This window comes from Loxodonta africana, chromosome 12 (assembly GCF_030014295.1).
Source record: "Loxodonta africana isolate mLoxAfr1 chromosome 12, mLoxAfr1.hap2, whole genome shotgun sequence".
Lineage (NCBI taxonomy): Eukaryota > Metazoa > Chordata > Mammalia > Proboscidea > Elephantidae > Loxodonta > Loxodonta africana.
Genome location: NC_087353.1, coordinates 19,578,991 through 19,597,924, shown reverse-complemented (window position 1 = coordinate 19,597,924; position 18,934 = coordinate 19,578,991). Strand labels below are relative to the sequence as shown.

At 39.9% G+C, this 18,934-nt stretch overlaps 1 protein-coding gene across 4 annotated transcripts in view; it reads right to left on the bottom strand.

Moving 5' to 3' along the window:
- Nucleotides 1–18,934, bottom strand: part of GRHL1 (grainyhead like transcription factor 1) — a 54,594-nt gene that overhangs the window by 12,666 nt on the left and 22,994 nt on the right. For 3 of the 4 annotated variants that reach the window (XM_023550423.2, XM_023550422.2, XM_064295024.1), the window contains 2 exons: nucleotides 4,865–5,023; nucleotides 689–776 (listed from right to left, as the gene is read on the bottom strand). In XM_023550423.2, coding sequence (XP_023406191.1) covers nucleotides 689–776; nucleotides 4,865–5,023 — 247 coding nt within the window. The remainder of the gene's footprint in view (nucleotides 1–688; nucleotides 777–4,864; nucleotides 5,024–18,934) is intronic. The other variant, XM_003411882.4, reaches the window with a different exon arrangement.

Here is an 18,934-nt window from a genome sequence, read left to right as displayed (position 1 = left end):
AAATTATAGACTCCATCTTCCTCCTATAATCTGGCCTTGAATACTTAACTGATGAGGTTTTCTAGTTAGTTAGCTATTCTCTGAAGTGACTTCGGGAGTTTGCGCTTTGACGCCACCAGAAGTGTCCTGACTAATGTGCTGCAGGGCAAATGTCTGCTGAGCCAGACAGCTCAAAGAAGACACGCTGGAAGCCCATGTACAGGAGATAAGATGCTACAAGCAGACAGTAGCATTTTTTTTTTTTTTTTTGGTTGAGAGATACAGAGGTTTGTGAATATGAATATTGGTTATATTAAAAAAAAAAAAAAAAAAGCAGCAGCTTTTCTAGTGAAATGTCCAAGTGCACAAGCCCCACAGATTCATGTTAGAAAACTATACTCCTTTGGAATTAAGGCTTCCTGAATTCTCAATTCTTATTTTTTTTAAATTGAAACAAGCAGCTATTCAGGTACAATGTGTTATTTTCCAGAACTGGAACCAGCAACCTGAGCTAGAAATGATGCCCCAAAAAACCTGAGTCCTGAAAAAAACTCAAGAACCCTTCCTCCTGTCCCCAGGAAAACTCCCTAGTTTAGCATTCATCTGCTTTACACTACTTGACATTTGCATTTGGAGCAGTAAAAAACACCCAGGACACCATTCTGAAGGGAAAAGGTCTGAAATGCTTGGTGGAAACATTTCTACTTACAGGCATTCAACTGGGAGCTGGGGTCAGTACACTTGCCTTTTCTTTTGCTTTGTTTTCGTTCTTCATCCCTGATTTTCCGTTCGGCTCCCTGTATGCCGAGAGAAGACAGGATGCTGTTGACCTGATCCCTTTAAAATACCTAGCTCTTACCCTGACCAATGGTGTGAGGTGGTCTCTCCTCTCTGAAGATGAAGTTCATTACTTACTAGATTCACGAAGCCTGTAATAGTAGTCTCCTCTAAAAAGTCTACTCTTAAAATTATTTTCGACTATAACAAATTACAGAGAAAGATTTATTTTAGCAAATAAAGCAAAATTCCTCTCAATCACAGATGTGGCCATATTATATCGAAAGCTGAGAAAATGTGATAATGTAACACTGCCTTCAAAGAAATGAGCACCTTTTCCCTTTGTCTAGTAGCACCCCATAAGAAAATGAAAAAAAAAAAATACAAGTTGACCCAACTTTTGAGTATACTTTCCTATATGGGCAATGTTGTAAACGCAAAGTTGTAATTCTGTCCAAGGACTTGGCATCAACCAAGTGAGAGATACAACCAACTATAATTCACAAAAGCAAAGACACAACTATAAATCTGCATATTAATTTAAAAGAAAGAAAAACGTACCCGCAGTCCTATAAGGAGGACATACACGTACTATGTATACCAACTTTACAAAGAGTGACAATGTAACGCAATTGAGCCCACAAAATTTCTAAAAAAAGAACTCGATTAGTAATAACCATGGTCTGAAATTCAGCAAATAAGTGTAATAAAAACAGAACTATTAATTAATCATTTTGTTTGATATACTGGCATTTATTTCTTGATGGCAGAGATTTCTTTTCTTATACAAGATTTTACATCAACCCCTAATAACTCTGAGATTAAAAACTGGGGATGAAAACAGTGTGTAATTCTACCTCCTATGTCCCTGAGGAAACCCTGGTGGCTGGCATAGTGGTTAAGTGCTACAGCTGCTAACCAAAGGGTTAGCAGTTCAACTCCACCAGACGCTTCTTGGAAACTCTATGGGGCAGTTCTACTCTGTCTCACAGGGTCACTTTGAGTCGGAATTGGCTCCATGGCAACGGGCTTGGTTTTTTTTTTTAATGTCCCTTAAGTACCCTGTTATTATATGACACCATTACCACTCTACATGCCAAAAGGGCAGGAAAATGGGAGAATAGATGAAGAGCTTTCGCCCCCATATACATCTCTAGGACCACATACCCCCGCAGGGAAGAGAAAAATAGGTAATGAATATTTTTAGGTGCCTTACAAAGAAAGCCACAACCCACGATGGCTGAGGATATGTGAGTGTCTATTGACTTAGATGACACAAAACACCACTAGAAGTAGACTCCAGTTTTTCTAACCATGGCTTTGTGCACTTTTCTTTTACCACCTTATACTACTCATACACAAGAGATGAAAAAACCATGAATGACTCTGGCCTGTACACTTGGCATGATATCCAAGACCTTGGATAATATGTCCCCACTGCATGTGATCTAAACAAACAGATGAGCAGGCAGGCAGTCACATCAGGAGATGAAATCATGTGTTGTCCCAATCACATTCTCTTTGGCAACTTTGAAGAAAAGGCATTTTGCTTCCCAGAATACAATAGCACTGCGGTTTTTAAGCACACACGCAGCAGAGAGAGCTGGTTTCTGAACTATGTACCACCACTGATTAGTAAACTAATTGTGGACAGTTCACGAAACCTTTTCTGTTTCATTTTCTAAATCAGCTAGCTATCCTTTTTCTTGCAAGTCATTTGAGTTTTTATTGTATTTTACAGAAGTAGAAATTCATGACAGATTAGAAGTAAAAAAAAATAGTCCTTTATCATGTTGGAGACGCTGCTGATAGATAATGGTAGCATACACTGAGGAAAGGCCTTGATTCAGAAATTGACCTTTTGTGAGAGCCTTACGATAGTGCTATTTTATTTTATTCTGGCTTCCCCAGGATTGTGTACTCTCTTACCTTCACCAAAGTTACCACTTATCTATTGTCTGCTTAGTGTTCTTCCATCCCCACCTACTAGAGCTATTCTAGATAAAGGGTCTCACAGCTGGGATCCTGGCATTACAGCAAGCCCCTATTGTATTTACTACTCAATGTTAGCAAAGGTCTTGAAAAATAAAAACCTTTATAGCGGTCAAAAGATGAATTTATGAGTTCTAAATACTATCAAGGAAAACTACTCCCTAGATAGACATGGAATATTTTTAGAAACAGCAGATATGAATTTTTTTTTTTAATTGAACTGATAAAACTAAGTTCTCCCTAGTTTTTTTTCAAGGAAAGAAACAAAAGAACAAAAAACATGGATATCCCAATAGTTTTTCTCCAGGTTTTCTTTGGCTGAAAAGAGGACTGTAGTGTAAAGGGAAGCGCTCTGCCCCACCGTCAGCAGCCCCTGTTCTGTGCTGGAGGTGACTGACTTAGGAAATGCGGTGTTTGAGAAAGCACCTCCCCAAACATGTCCACATCCTAATCCCTGGAACCTGTGAATATGCTAGGCTACACAGCAAAAGGGAATTAAAGTTGCAAATACAATTAAGGTTGCTAACTGCCTGACTTTAAAATAAGGAGATTATCTTGGATTATCCATGTGGGCCCAATAGAATCCCAAGGATCCTTCCAAGTGGAAGAGGGAAGCAGAAGACTAAGAGAAGTAGAGGTAAGGATGGAAGCAGTGTCACGAGCGATGCAATATGAACACCAGCCATTGCTGGCTTTGAAGAAGGAAGGGTGCTTCCACCCAAGGCATGAAGGCAGCCTTTAGAAGCTGGAAAAGGCAAGGAAAGAGACTGTCCCCTAGAGCCTCTAGAAAGGAATGCAACCCTGCTGACACCCTGATTTTAGCCCACTGAGACCCACATTAGGCTTCTGACCTACAGATTTAATAAAATGGTAAATTTGTGTTGTATTAAGCTGCTAAATTTGTGTAGCAATAGAAAATTAATACAGCCTGGCACAATAGCAGGTAGGTACACAATAAATGTTAACTGAGTTTGGTGCTTAAGAAAGCTCTCTGAACTAGGAAGACCTTCAGTTCATTCACTGTGGTCAGATACCGTGCTTCATGTACCTAGTATAAAAGTCAGGACTCTGGGCAGACCGGGCCTATCAAATACACTAGAAAATATACTTTTAGTTACCTGTCGTTGTTCTTGTGTGCCATTGAGCTAATTCTGACTCATAGTGACCCCATATGACAGAGTAGAACTATCTCATAGGGTTTCCTAGGCTGAAATCTTCACAGATGAAGATCATCATGTCTGGTGGGTTCAAACTCTAACGCTCTGGTTGGCAGCCGAGTGCTTTAACCATTGTGTCACCAGGACTCCTTTCTAGTTATGTAGTACCTTCTCAAAATCTTAATAAAAGAGGTTTTATTCCACAGGATGAAAAAAGGTGAAGTGGCAAAAAATAGTCCAATATTTCTGAGTGGGAAAATCAAAGCCTACTTCAACCTTGGCTCAATGGACCACTCATTCATCTATGGTTGCTTCCCAATTCTCAAGGATACACGAGCTCCTCTCCTCATGACACAGTGGACCTGCAACCTTCCCTCTGGATTTGCATGTGGCAAAAGTGATACACGAAGCTAAAGCAGAGCTTCAATACAATGGTTACTGGTTACAGACCGAAGTAAGCTAAGGTGCCATTAAGATACGGAGCACAACTCAACATGCATCTCATATATACTACCTTCACTTTATCAGACATTCCCAACACAATGTATTTACCAAGCCTTCTAATTTCTTTAGTTAAAATGAAATGTTTTTTCTTCTTTATATAATGTGTTGGAGCCCCGGTGGCACAGTAGCTAAGAGCTTGGCTGCTAACCAAAAGGCCAGCAGTTTGAATCCACTGGCCACTCCTTGGAAACCCTATGGGGCAGTTCTACTGTGCCCTATAGGGTCGCTCTGAGTCGGAATCAACTCAACAGCAACGGGTTTGGGTTTTTTTTTTTTTAACTATAACATGTCGCTGCAAGGCTATAAAAATAATACACGCTAATTTAAAATATGCTATCTTTTGGTAGCAGCAACGCATTCATATGGAACTTTATATTAAACAGACCCTGGTTTTTTTTCTGTGAGGAAGAGTGTACCTCGAACTCTTTATTCTAAGCATCCCAACCCAATGTTACCTTGTCACAGAAGACTTTTATCTGGCAGTATGCCCGATGCACAGGCTTATTGCTCCGGTTGTTGTAACTATAGGTGTCGATTTGAATGTTAAGAGGCAAACCCTTCACACCCTTCTGAGAAGAGAAATCTGTGCTTAAGCAGTTCACAGAGATGAAAACCTGCAAAGGGAAGAAAAGGCTCCATAAGCAACAGGCACCAACAGTCAACCTTAGCATAGCTGGGAAAAATACTAGTATCACTGAAATTACTCACATATATTTTAAATGAGAGTTTAGCTTCTCATTTAGAAGAAACTCTTTTTACAAAATAAAGGTTTTATTTTAAAACTACCTTTGGGAGAGGAGCAAAGGGAAGTCACTGATTAGGAAGCAGGGAGCTACTATTTATGGTAAGAGAAAATTTGGCATCAATTATTGGTGAGGGTTGCACCACGTGATTAACGTAACTGATGTGACTGACCTGCACACATGAAAGAAGGTGAAATGGCAAATGTTGTGTCACATACAAGGTCCCTGGGTGGCCCATGCGGTTTCCACTCACCTGCTAACCAGAAGCTTGGCTGTTCAAACCCACCCAATGGCACCGCAGAAGAAAAGCCTGGCAATCTTCCACAAAGACTACAGCCAAGAAAACCCTACAGAGCTCAGTTCTACTCTATAGCTGCCATGAGCTGGATTCAACTTGATGGCAACAGGCTTGTCTTATGTATATTTTTACAACAATAAAAAAAAAAAAGGTTAAGAAGAAAAAAAAAACTACCCTTGATCACAGGAATGGCAGACTTCAAAAGGAAAAACTTCACAGCAGCTTTGAATCCCTGTTAATTTCCCATCTCAGAGTACTTATTTAATCTCAGCTAGGACAACTGGAAGAGTCTAGTTGTCTGCCTTGATGTCATTTTTAAATGTCACCAATAATACGGTTCTCCCTGCAGCTGTTTTATAAGCTTAGCACAAACTCTTTGGGTATCCATCTGTATTTATGTCTGTACCATCTCACAGGACCCCATATTCTAATACTTCAGAATTTATGAAATCAACATACCTCTAATCCATAATACTCATGATTACCGTATTTTCACAAATAACATGCTCATGTAAATAACACACACACATTATGTGCACAGTACACCTAGGAAAATAATGCGTGAGGGGGTTGATCAGTTGGTAAAAAGATGTATAATTGGTGCTTTATTTGCATAAAAACACAGTATAATAGTACAATGAAGTTCTCTCTCAATCCCTCCCAATTAAAAAAACCTTATTTTTTCCCCCAATTTGTTCTTATTGGTCTTTTGGTTATAGAATTACATTGGGCCAAGCCCTCCAGGATTAAATTACAATAATTTTCGTATCTCCTTTTAAGAGTCTTTCACTGTTTAAACATAACTTGAATTCTTAAATTTACATGGCCAGGTTAAAACTAAGACATTAAAGTGGTAAGGTTTGCTAACAGACTGACAACTTAATGATCACAAAAACGCTAAATAATGCATTCCCCACTTAAGACAGTGCCACAAAGATGTTGTAGAAACTTCCTAGGAGAATAACCCAGGAAGACATTATGCTGGTGGGTCCATTGCCATGAGAGAAAAGAAAAATCCAATTCTTTAAGCAAGTGATACGGGTTGCATTATTCAATCCCAAAACTACTTTGGAGAAAACTAAACCAGACTTTTGAGTTTGTCAACCCACGGCTTCAAAGTCTGCTTTCTTTCATTAGCACCCAAGCTACCACCCACCCACACCATTTTTTTAAGAATGCATTTCCAACTACAATAGGTTTTGCACTAACTAATTTCAGCAGTTGACATATACCTTAGGTATGTGAAAATCTAAGTAGCAGCTGGATTCTTCTCTTTCAAAAAGAAAAACAAAGGATGCCATACCTTTTTCTCATCTCCCTATCCTATGCTCCAGAACAGTTAAGAAGTATGTATCTATGTTTATCTTTCAGGAAATTTTATTAAAAACTAAAATGAATTTAGTCCCATTACTAATGCGGTACTAGAGGTTAAAAATAAGTACTATAGCTGCTAACCAAGAGGTCGGCAGTTGGAATCCGCCAGGCACTCCTTGGAAACTCTTTGGGGCAGTTCTACTCTGTCCTATAGGGTCGCTATGAGTCGGAATCGACTCAACAGCCGTGGGTTGGGTTTGGTTTAGAGGTTAGAACTTGGAGAAACCCGGGTGAATCTCTGTACAGCAAGCGAATATGTTCTGTTCCTCCTCCCCGTTCCCACCCCCACCCCGACCTTTTTGTGATTCCAGATTTTAACCTCTTCACCCACCATGGTCTCAATGTTTTTGACCTCTAGTTAGTTTTAGAATTCACTTCTGGTGAGTGAGCACCATATAGTGGATATTACTGGAACTACAGTTTTTAAAACAGGTTGGCAGATTTCAAAGACCCAAAACTAATTAAGCTAGACAGATTCCTTCTAGTCCATGGGTCAGCAACTCCTTCAGCCTTAACAACCAAGAATAGGTCTACCAGAAGTAGTACTGGTGCCACTGGCTGAACTAAGGCCTAGGTATAAGTTAGAAAAAAGAAAAAAAAAAAAACTGTAAGAATGTAAGATGAAAAAGGAAACGTGAGAAAGGTTAAGAAGAAAATTAAAACTGAGATGACAAAGAACTCCCTCTAAGAATTATGCAAAATGTTGACAGAAATTTTATACCCTTGCTCTAGTCTATATGCTGTTTCTAAGAAGGAAAAGACAAAAAAAAAAAATTCTGAAAAGATGCGACATTTGTCCAAATTAGCAGATTTGAAAGTCCTTTATCATCTTGTCCCTTCACAAACCCTCCACTCCGACTAGTCACCTCACTGTCCCAAGAGCACACTTTGTTCACTGCTGCCTCACCTCTCTAGCCTTGTCCTTCCTCCTCCTATTCTCCCTACACGTCCTTGGAGTCAGGGTCCCCCCACGGTTCCTCTCTGACTAGCTAAATCTTTAAAGGGCCACCTCAAGTCCCATCTCCACAGAATGTTCCCACCATCCCAGACCTGTAACAGAGCCAATGACAACAGTAATATTTCCTGGGCACCTAATATGTTTCAGAATGAGCCCTGGTAGTGTAGCGGTTAAGCACTTGGCTACTAACTAGAAGGCCTGTGGTTTGAACGCACCAATCGCTGTGCAGGAGAAAGACGTGGCAGTCTGCTTCTGAAAGATTCCAGCTGCTGCTGAGTCGACTCTGACTCATAGTGACCCTATAGGACAGAGTAGAACTGCCCCATAAGGTTTCCAAGGAGCGGCTTGTGGATTCCAACTGCCAACCTTTTGGATTGTAGCCGAGCTCTCAACCAGTGTGCCACCAGGCCTTCTCCAAAAAGACTACAGCCTTAGAAATCCTACGGGGCAACTGGACTCTGTCCTATAGGGCCACTATGAGCTGAAATAGACTCAATGAATGGCAATGGGTTTGGTTTTAGCTAATAGGTTTCAGAGCCTGGGCTAGGCACTTCATATATATCATATACATTATCACTATAATCTTGACAGACAGAATTACCCCTCTTTTACAGATGAAGCCCAGAAAGATTTTTAAAATTGTTTCCAAGGTGGAAAGCAAAGGAACCGGGATTCATATCTAGGACTTTTCTTTCCTTGACACACTGCTACCTCTCTATTCCGAATTAACTTTTTTCCCTATACTAATCACCTGGCTTTGATTTACTACCTGGGATGGTCTGTGATTTTTATACGTGTATGTTCCACTTCTCTAGCCAGACGACATATACTTAGTAGACCAGGTCCCTATTCTCCACATTGCAGCCTCCTCAGTGCTAGCACGGTGCCTATCTACGATTGCCTTATCTTGCCTGCCATGATTTTCCTTTCCATTTAACTTATTTATTCCCAGTAAATAAGCAAATCACTTTAATTTTTTAAATATGGAGATCTAGATGAATAGGCAAAAAGTAGCACATATGAATTTCAGATCCATTACAGACACGGTGTGCTTTGCCTTCATGCTTTTCCCTATATACGTGTTTTTAAGTGCTTCATATATAATCCATAAATCCACAGCTAAAAGGGAAGGAGAGAGGTTATGGAACACACTCAGGTTAAAAAGAAAGGTAGCCCATGCAAACGACTTAGGACATAAGGTAACCAACCACCACATTTTCCATTTCTTTACAGCCAAATGGAATTCTAAATTTCATTCTAGGCAATGGGGCTCAATTCCTAACCCAAAAACAGCTGCCTGGGAAAGTCAGGCTTTACCCTCAATAGTTCCAGTAAGTCTCTGACCCAAAGTTAATATATTCCTTTACAAGAGGGTTTCATGGTATTCCAACCTAAAACCTATGCTCTTGCTTCCCAGTTTCAAGTTTCTATTTGAAGTCAACACAAGCAGGAGCCAAATCCCAGGACTGGTATAAACACGGAGCCTTCAGACAGGCGCTGCTCTCGCCAGGATCAGTGTAAACACGGAGTCTCAGACAGGCACTGCTCTCACCAGGATCAGTGTAAACACAGAGCCTTCAGACAGGCGCTGCTCTCACCAGGATCAGTATAAACACGGAGCCTTCAGACAGGCGCTGCTCTCGCCAGGATCGGTATAAACACGGAGCCTTCAGACAGGCGCTGCTCTCACCAGGATCAGTGTAAACACGGAGCCTCAGACAGGCGCTGCTCTCACCAGGATCATTATAAACACGGAGCCTTCAGACAGGCGCTGCTCTCACCAGGATCAGTGTAAACACGGAGCCTCAGACAGGCGCTGCTCTCACCAGGATCAGTGTAAACACGGAGCCTCAGACAGGCACTGCTCTCACCAGGATCAGTGTAAACACGGAGTCTCAGACAGGCGCTGCTCTCACCAGGATCAGTATAAACACGGAGCCTTCAGACAGGTGCTGCTCTCGCCAGGATCAGTGTAAATACGGAGTCTCAGACAGGCACTGCTCTCACCAGGATCAGTGTAAACATGGAGCCTTCAGACAGGTGCTGCTCTCACCAGGATCAGTGTAAATACGGAGCCTTCAGACAGGCGCCGCTCTCACCAGGATCAGTGTAAACACGGAGCTTTCAGACAGGCATTGCTCTCGCCAGGATCAGTGTAAACACGGAGCCTTCAGACAGGTGCTGCTCTCACCAGGATCAGTGTAAAACACGGAGCCTTCAGACAGGCGCTGCTCTCACCAGGATCAGTACAAACACGGAGCCTCAGACAGGCTCTGCTCTCACTAGGATCACTATAAACACGGAGCCTTCAGACAGGTACTGCTCTCGTTATTACCCCTGATTATCTGGAGCCTTTTACTTATATATATTTCCTCCTATTTTTTTAAATCAATTATTTCCCAAGTTGGCAGATTTCTAAATTTATCCAAGAAATTTTACAGCATTCCTAACTCGGCATTAAAACAAAGTCATCCTGTTTAGATAACTATACAACCATACCAGAAATTACTGGGGAAAAAAAAGTGAAACAAGCACACTAGCCTAGGGACATGAGGAACAGGAAGGACAGTGAGCGGAAGATCCCAAAAGATAAAAGTGGGGAGGGTCTTCATGAGGCATCTTACGGCCAGATCCAAGGCAAGAACAAGGACGAGAATTAATGGGAACATGCTGGCCCTGAAGGCGAACATGTATACTGTGCTTAAGCCTCAACCAAAGGCTGATAAGGGGAGCAAGATTCCCATTATGCTGTGTCCTAGCAAGAGGTAATGTGTTCAACAGAAAACCTTGTGGTCTGAAAATTAAAAGATCTGATTTTCTGGTCCCAGCTCTGTCACTAATTAGTGATGTGACTCTGGCCAAGGGTTCTCATCTGTCAAATGACAGGGTGGAATGAGATGATCTCTAGACACTTCTAACCCTAGACAGTCCTATGACTGCATTTATACTGAAAGATTATGAATTCTATGTTCCTAATCTGTATTTACTGGAAAAAATGATTTTGTATAATACATTTATAAATAAGCTTCTTATAAATCATATTATTTTAAAAGTATCATGTAAGGTTGCCATTTAAGTGAATCACAGTAACTACTTGTGTAAAGTTAAGAATCCTGTAAAGCCACACACACACACAAAAAAAACCCACTGCCATCAAGCCGATTCCAACTCATAGCCACCCTATGGGACAGAGTAGAACTGCCACATAGGGTTTCCAAGGAGTGGCTGGTGAATTTGAACTGATAGCCTTTTGGTTGGCAGGAGAACCCTTAACCACTGCACCACCAGGGCTCCTCCTATAAAGCAGTGGTTATCCAAGGATGGTACCAGGAGCATCGGCATTGCCTGGGAGCATGTTAGACATGCAGATTATCAGGCCCAACCCCAAGACCTACTGAATCAGAAGCTGGAGGTTAACAAGCTCTCCAGGTAATTCTGATAGCAATAGGTCAGCCCTTGCAGGCCATACACAAGTACTCAACTCTGTTACAGTGGGAAGGCAGCCACAGACAAGAAGTGAACAAAGGGTATGGTGGTCTTCCAGTGACACTTTATTTACATAAACAAGCAGCTAACTGGATAGGGCCTGAGAGCTCTAGTTGCTGACCCCTGATAGACACCATTTTCTAAGTTGTCCAAAGTTCTGTAGACATTCATTTATCCTCACATCATCACAATATGGTAAACAGAAAGGAAGTATTATTTCCCTTTTCCACATAAGTGACTTCCTGACAAAACATCCAGTGTAAACTTCTTGCTAGTACATTCCTTCACCCACGGAACCATGCAGTTTTTGTCAGTGTAGCCTACACTCACAGAGGGGCCTCGGTAAGTGCTGCGTAAGAAGTTCAGTTTCTGTTGTTGTTGTGGGCCGTCGAGTCGATTCTGACTCACAGTGACCCTCAGCTTCTAGGAATCCTTAATTTAGGAAGGTGACAATCTCTAGTCAGCAGCACCCAAAACAGGTGGGAAAGCAAGTGTAGGAATACGAGCCATACCTCTCTCTTGTGAAGAATTTGGAAGCAACAAAAGATGGGTATATTTTGTTCCTCACAGTTTGAACACTTAAGATTGGTTCTATCTTACGAACAAAGTAATAGGTCAGGTCACATAAATCTGGATAAAACAAATACTCAGAACATTCTCAGGGTACAAAGAAACACTTTCTATAGATGAGATTATAGAAAAACTCCAATATCTCCCGCAGAGGATGGGAAGGAGGTAAGAAGTAAGATTAACTATTACAAAACCAATTACTACTCCTCTATAAAATATACATGTGTGCGCACGCACGCCCGCACACACATGCTCGCTCTCTCGTTCTCTCTTAATAAGTCCTATTTCTGAAGTCTGAGAGTAGCGTCAATGATACAAGACCTTCCTTCTCTAGAATGGTGTAAATATCTCTGAAATATAACTTTAAGAACTCAAATGATGATCGTTTCTGTTTTCATACTTCCTTTCCACTTATTTTGAGGAAAAATTTAATTTTATTCAAATAATCACAACAAGGTAATCAGAGATGAGCAACTAACGTTCCCACCAAAAATTACTAGAAGAGAAAAAAACTAACCACAAAAATAAGCTGCTAAACAGGCTGAAGACGCTCCGCAAGATTCCTTTTTAAATGTCCACCCCATTTTTTTTAAGACAGTTCCTCATTCTTGCCTGAGAATTCATGCATTTAGAACTTTTCAAAAAGATTTGGTTTTCAAATCTCAGTTTGAAAAAGAGGAAAACAACAACAAAACCCGGTGATTTACATTATCAAAGCATTAATTGGTACCAGTTTTTTATTCCAAATGTTTACAAGCACAAAAACCAACAAGAAATTAGATCTTGGACTAATTTATACTGACTTTTCCAGGAAGCAGTAGGGCGGCCACCCAGTATTGTTCACACAGTTGGCTGCTTTCTTGAACGTTACTCCTCAAAGGGAAGAAAAAAAAGGGAAGACAAAAGCCAACAGTGTGCTCAAAATAGAGATCAACATCAGAGACATTTCCCAGCAGGTGAAGTGAAAACAACTGAGAATAAATTTTATAAACCCCCAACTCACCTACTCTTTTGGGGCTTTATCATCAACACCACAAACCAAGGCACAATTTTGGTAAAACTTGCTGACTGTCTAAAGAGAGTAGTCAGATACGTAAACTTTAACAAGTGAATTTAACTTGTAGGGGGCGGATTACAGATATATTTTTCACCCACCTAATTTTCAGAAAGAGAGCATTAACAAAGCAATCTGAATTTGTCAGTCAAAAGATATAAAAATGTAAGTAGTTCAGTCAGAAGCTACATCATAAAACGGACTCAGCTGAGTACGCCATTACCAGGATTACTTCTCATGAACTAGCAAACACATTCTTTTTATAAAATTTACCACAACCGTACTACCTACTCCAGGTATCTAGATACTATTCACGTGCAAAAAAAGAACTTGACATCCAAATGAAATAGCCTAATTTTTTTTTCCACTGAGAAATTCAGGCAGAATTTTGTATATTTTTGTAACATTGCTGCTGTAACAGTGAAAATGATTTCCTTATCACTTTCATAATATGATTTCCTCAAATAAGTGGAATAGAAAAATTTCAAAATGTGAACCTTTCGATTCACTAAGAATATGAACCACCCTTATGAGAGTTTGCTAAGTTGATGATTTTCTTTTTACGGGATATGATTTTTAAATGAAAACGGAGTAACTGAGTATAAAGGTCATGAGGATAGGTGAGAGGTCTCAGGAGCTCAACGGTGTAGCAATGGTGCAGCATCAACGGTGTAGCATAGTATTTTTGGAAAAACCAAAGAGGTTAAGACCACTCCTTAACAGTCTGCAGTGGTTCTCCACAGTCTGAAGGAATGAATCCAAATTCTGTGGCTGGGGTACTCAAAATCCCCCAAAATCTAGCTCCAAACTCTCCCTCTAGTCTCACTTTTACACTTTGGGATCTTTATTTTCTCTGACCCTCAATTTTAAAATAACCTTTATTCCATTCTCTACTGATGTCACTCCGATCTGTAAAGACGTAGTATCACCTGACCTATCTTCTCAGCATACCATTCCCTAACCTACCCAAACAGAATTTGTCTGTCAGCTGGGCTCCCATAGGACTCTATTTATAACCTCATTTTAGTGTTTTTAAGTTACACAAAGTAGCTCTTTACTTGCCCTCCCCCACCCCATCTTCAGGAAAAGTCACATCTGTATACCCTCATCACCTGGCTCAAGGGAAAAGAATCAACAAGCAACACAAACATACCACCTCTATTTAACACGTTTGCCACCCTGTCATAGCATAATAAGTAAGTACTGAAAGTTCCTTGAGGGCAGGGACTATGTGTGATTCCTTTTTTAAATTTCTTCCAGTGTTTAGTACGTGTTTTGTATTTCTCCCAATACGTATTATCTACTATTAAATGGTAGTAAAATAAATACCGATAATGAGAGAAAGAAAAACCAGGCGTATCCAAAAATCTACATATGATTTCCGAATCTTATTTTAACAAGTTTCAAATTCTCACAAAACTTTAAACACAAACAGTAGTACCCACGAATAAAAACGAACAAAAAAACAAAAACACTCAATAAAAAAAAGCTAATATAAAGTAACACAAATGAGCAATAAAGTGGCTAAAAATCAGGCAATAATAAAAAGGGGGAAAAAGCAACAGACTGCTGAGCTAACACATTAGGTAACTGCCCAATACCACTACAGAATCTTATTTATTCTTACTCAAACATTTTCAACAGCTCACCACTGTCTATATAATAAAGCCTAGATTCCTTAACATTCAAGATGCTGTATATTTGACTCCAATTTGCTTTTCCAGTCTTATTTTCCACCACCTACACCAGTGTTTGTCAAATGTGAACACTACACATATCCTTTTTAAAAGAGACAAAAGTTGCTTAACCACTAAAAATATATCCAGACCCCAGTTGCGAGACACTAGTCACATGGCTGCAGAGCTCCTGATCACACAGCACCTGAAGACTTCATCTAGCTCAAAGCCAATAAAGGACAAACACCATCACTGAAATGTCCTGGCAACATTTGACTCTATGGTGGCAATCCAGAATACGTTTGTGATTTTAGAAACTTTTATCACTAAATTGAAAATATTACAAAATCTTAAAGAACCTCCAAACCCAAGATACTCAGTCCATAGACGCCAAAAGTTTGAGACATGCTCATTTATAAGATGAAGTCCAAGCTCCTTGTCATGACATACAAGGGCCTTCATGATCTGATCCCTACCACTCCTGCCTCATATCCCCCATACCACTCAAACTTTAAGCTCCAACACTTTTAGTTCTAGATTCATACATATCAAGCTGATAGGCTCAGTCTGGCCTCTGAACGCCTGGCTAGTTCTTACTATCCTTTAGGACTCCACTCGGGTGTCACCTCCAGGAACTTTCCCAATCCCCCAGTTCCTCTGTAAACATGTCTATGACTGCACTTACACCACTGTGTAGTTTCTGTGGCAATCCTCTCTATAGAGTTTGAGTTCCTTGAGAAGTGAGCCATGTCTTACTCATCCTTGTATTCCCAGAGTATCCTGGCAGTGCTAGCTCAATAAGAAATAAACATTTACTGAATGAATGACCCCAAATCCTAAACTCCAACCAAATAAAACTACATGCTGTTAGGATATTTGAGCTAATATTTATTGAGTTCTTACTATGGCACCCAATTATTTGCTAAGCCCTTTCATGGATTATCTTATTTGACTCTCAAAACCACCTATGAAATTGCTACTATTCTGACTCCACTTTATAAAGAAAACAGGCTTTGGGAGGTTAAGAAACTTGTTGCCCAAGTTCCCAAGTTATTTATGTTCACATCTTCCCTCTGAGCAGACTGAAACTCCTAGGTCATCTTTGTAGAATACAGAACCTCGAGCGGTATTTTACATATAAAACCCACTGCTGTCGAATATTTGGTGAATGAGTAATTAAACTGACTATATATACTCCTGGAAACCCTGGCATAGTGGTTAAATGCTACAGCTGCTAATGAAAAGGTCGACAGTTCGAATTCACCAGGCGCTCCTCAGAAACCCTACGGGGCAGTTCTACTCTGTTGTATAGGGCTGCTATGAGTCGGAATCGACTCGACAGCAACAGGCAGGTATATGTACTACTCAATTAATTTGGAAAACATTATGGTATTTCGAGCCTCACTGATACATAGTGAAATACGTAAGGTAACTGCTAGGGCAGAGACAATCCATATAATGAGCCGTGACATAACTGTCTATTGTACTTGTTCACTCTTACACTTTAAAATGTTTTGTGTATGCAGGTACCTAACAAGCACAATTTTTTAACTCTGTTTAAATAATGAAGTATAGATTATTCCTTCATTTGTAGCTTCATGTTGCATTTACATATGTGGTAATGTCTATAACTCTAATTCTTAAATTTGTGTATGATGTCATCTTAGTGTTGTGGGAAACAAGTCTGTGACTTTTTTTCCCATACTATACAATGTTTTCAGAGCCCTGGTGGTGCAGTGGTTAAGTGCCCGGCTGCTAAAAGAAAGGTTGATGGTGCAAACCCACCAGCCACTGTGTGGCAGAAAGATGTGGTCGTCTGCTTCCATAAAGATTTACAGCTTTGGAAACCCTATGGGGCAGTTCTACTCTGTTCTATAGGGTCGCTATCAGTTGAAATCAACTAGACAGCAATGGGTATACAATGTGTGGGCCTCAATATGTCAAAGCACCTCTTCAGACTAAGACATTTCCGTTGCCTCTTTTCCACTTAAATTCCTAACAGCTGCTTGGATGGAGAGCAAAAAAAAAAAAAAAAGTCCAATCAAATGTCCTTTGCAAAAATGTTCTGCAGGTCCAATTGATCTAAAAATCACATCAAATGCTATCTCTTTCATAAAGTCTTCCGTGCTTCTCTTATCTGAAAGTACTCTTTTTCCATAACCTTAGAGCATTTTTATAACCTCACTTATGACATGTATCACTATATGAGGAACGTAATCTCTTGAGGACAGGCTTTATGTTTGAATAATTTTTTTCTATTCCCTCACAGTGCTTGCAAATATAGAAGTACAATGGACAGATGGACGGATGGATGGGATGGATGGATGGGTTAAGGGAGTCAACTCTTTGCAACATGACTTCTAAAACCAGTTCTTCCACATAGTAAAAAAATAGCAACAGATTAATTACTTTGCATAGAATTTCCTGAAAGGATGCTAGAAATGAGTTAAATTACTCAATAATAACAGTGGGGAAAAAAAAAAAAAACCAGCTTCAGGGGAGAATGGTGTTTTGCTCTTGTAAATCAGATTGCACATACTAAACTTTTTGAAAAGTATAAGCATATAGAATTCAGAGCATTCCTGTACCTGTGCCAATATTATATACTGTCATTTGCGTAGCATGACACAAAATTAGACGGTTTAAGTGAGTTGTAAGTGCCTGGTAAATATAAGCAGAAAAAGAGAAAAGATCAGTTAAAAGGAAGAAAAGTTTGTTGATTAAACAATGGAAGGTGCTTCAGAAAGTTGGTAAATGAAAAAAGTTTTACATTCCAAAAATTTACTTATCCTTGTTGTCTAGTGTATACCATTTGCCTTTAATATGAATACCATATAGTTCAAACTCTGGCTATTCAACATCTTTTAAATCAAGAGACAACATCAAGTTGTGGATGAGGCTCAGGCTCCGAAGATACAGACAGTAAATTGATAACAAAGCCAAAGTTGGGACCTATGCCTCCTGAGTCCAAACTCAAAGCTCTTTTCTCTAAGCCACACCACCACAATGACGAATATAAAACTTGAGAAGTACCTAACAGAAAAACTGTTTGGTGAACTAGGAAAATTTAGGGAAAAAAGTGACTCCCAAGGGATTGTGAGCAACAGCTGTTTTGGTCACGAGGCATGAAATTAAAGGTACCTATATTTCAAAACAAATGGCTTCCTATTTGATTTCATTTAAATCATAGACTAAGCTGATGACGTGGCTCCATCAGAGATTGCCGCAGCCATCTTGGATACAGTCCCAGTTGCCTCTGGGAGTCTCTGTCACTTTAACCCATTCTAGTATCCAAATTTAACTTAGCCACGTAAGACACAGTATCTGTAATTTCATTTCTAGAATACAAATTGATCTAATAAATTCAAAGTAGAAAGCCTGGAATAAATTTTAATTTAACTCTCCTCCAAACCAGTTATGAAGACTGCTGTAAGGCAGTTTTAAGTAGCTTTCTTAGATAGAAATCTCCTGACAACTGAAATTAAAATGTGAGGTCAACAATACAGTTTATTCTCGTCCCAAATCCAGTAGCACTAGTGAAGAGAATAACACCACAGTTTATATGAAGTTATAAATGTCAACTGAAGCCAATGGAGTGGGAAAAAGAAACTAAGAAATCAAGATCTAATGCTTGGCTAAAGCCTAATTAGACATGAACATTTATTCAGCATTATATGGAAGACACTTACATTCCTTCCTCCAAACAACCCCCTCCAAAAAAAGAGCAAAACCCTGATTTAGTTCTCTATAAGCCTTGTATTTCCTGTACTTCTTGATCCATATGTGCTGCCTTAATTAATAAGCCCAAAAAGGGATCAAAGGCTCAGTCATAAACTCAGAAGTAGAATCCGGTTCCACTACTGATTCATCAGGTAATTGTAGGTCAGTCACACTTCCCCACTACTCCTAATGATGTGAGGTAATAAAAACTAAAAATCCCACTACAGAATATCAGCAGGAGCAAAAAAAAACTTCAAATGTGAAACTATTATGTGTGTTCTTTCTCGACTGTCAAATGACCAACAAGAGAAAAGAAAAAGGCTGGGAAGAATAGAGGCAGGGAGAATAGGGATGTGGAAAGAGAAAAGCACTACCTTGAAATCTTCTCACATCTAAGCGGGGCGTTTCCCTAAAGGAAAAACAAGGATGTAGTCATCACCCTTGATGTTGCCACAGTGCTTCCTTCCCACACCTCCCACACATCATCTTTAGTTTCTGCATGGATTGCAGAGAGCCAGGGAAAAAGTCACAAAGACAAAAAGTGGCGGAGAGAGAGAAGACAGGAGAAAGAGAAACATTCTGGAGTACCTGTATGCTATTCTTCCCTCTGTCATATCCTATAAACAGGACCTGGTGAACTTAAGGG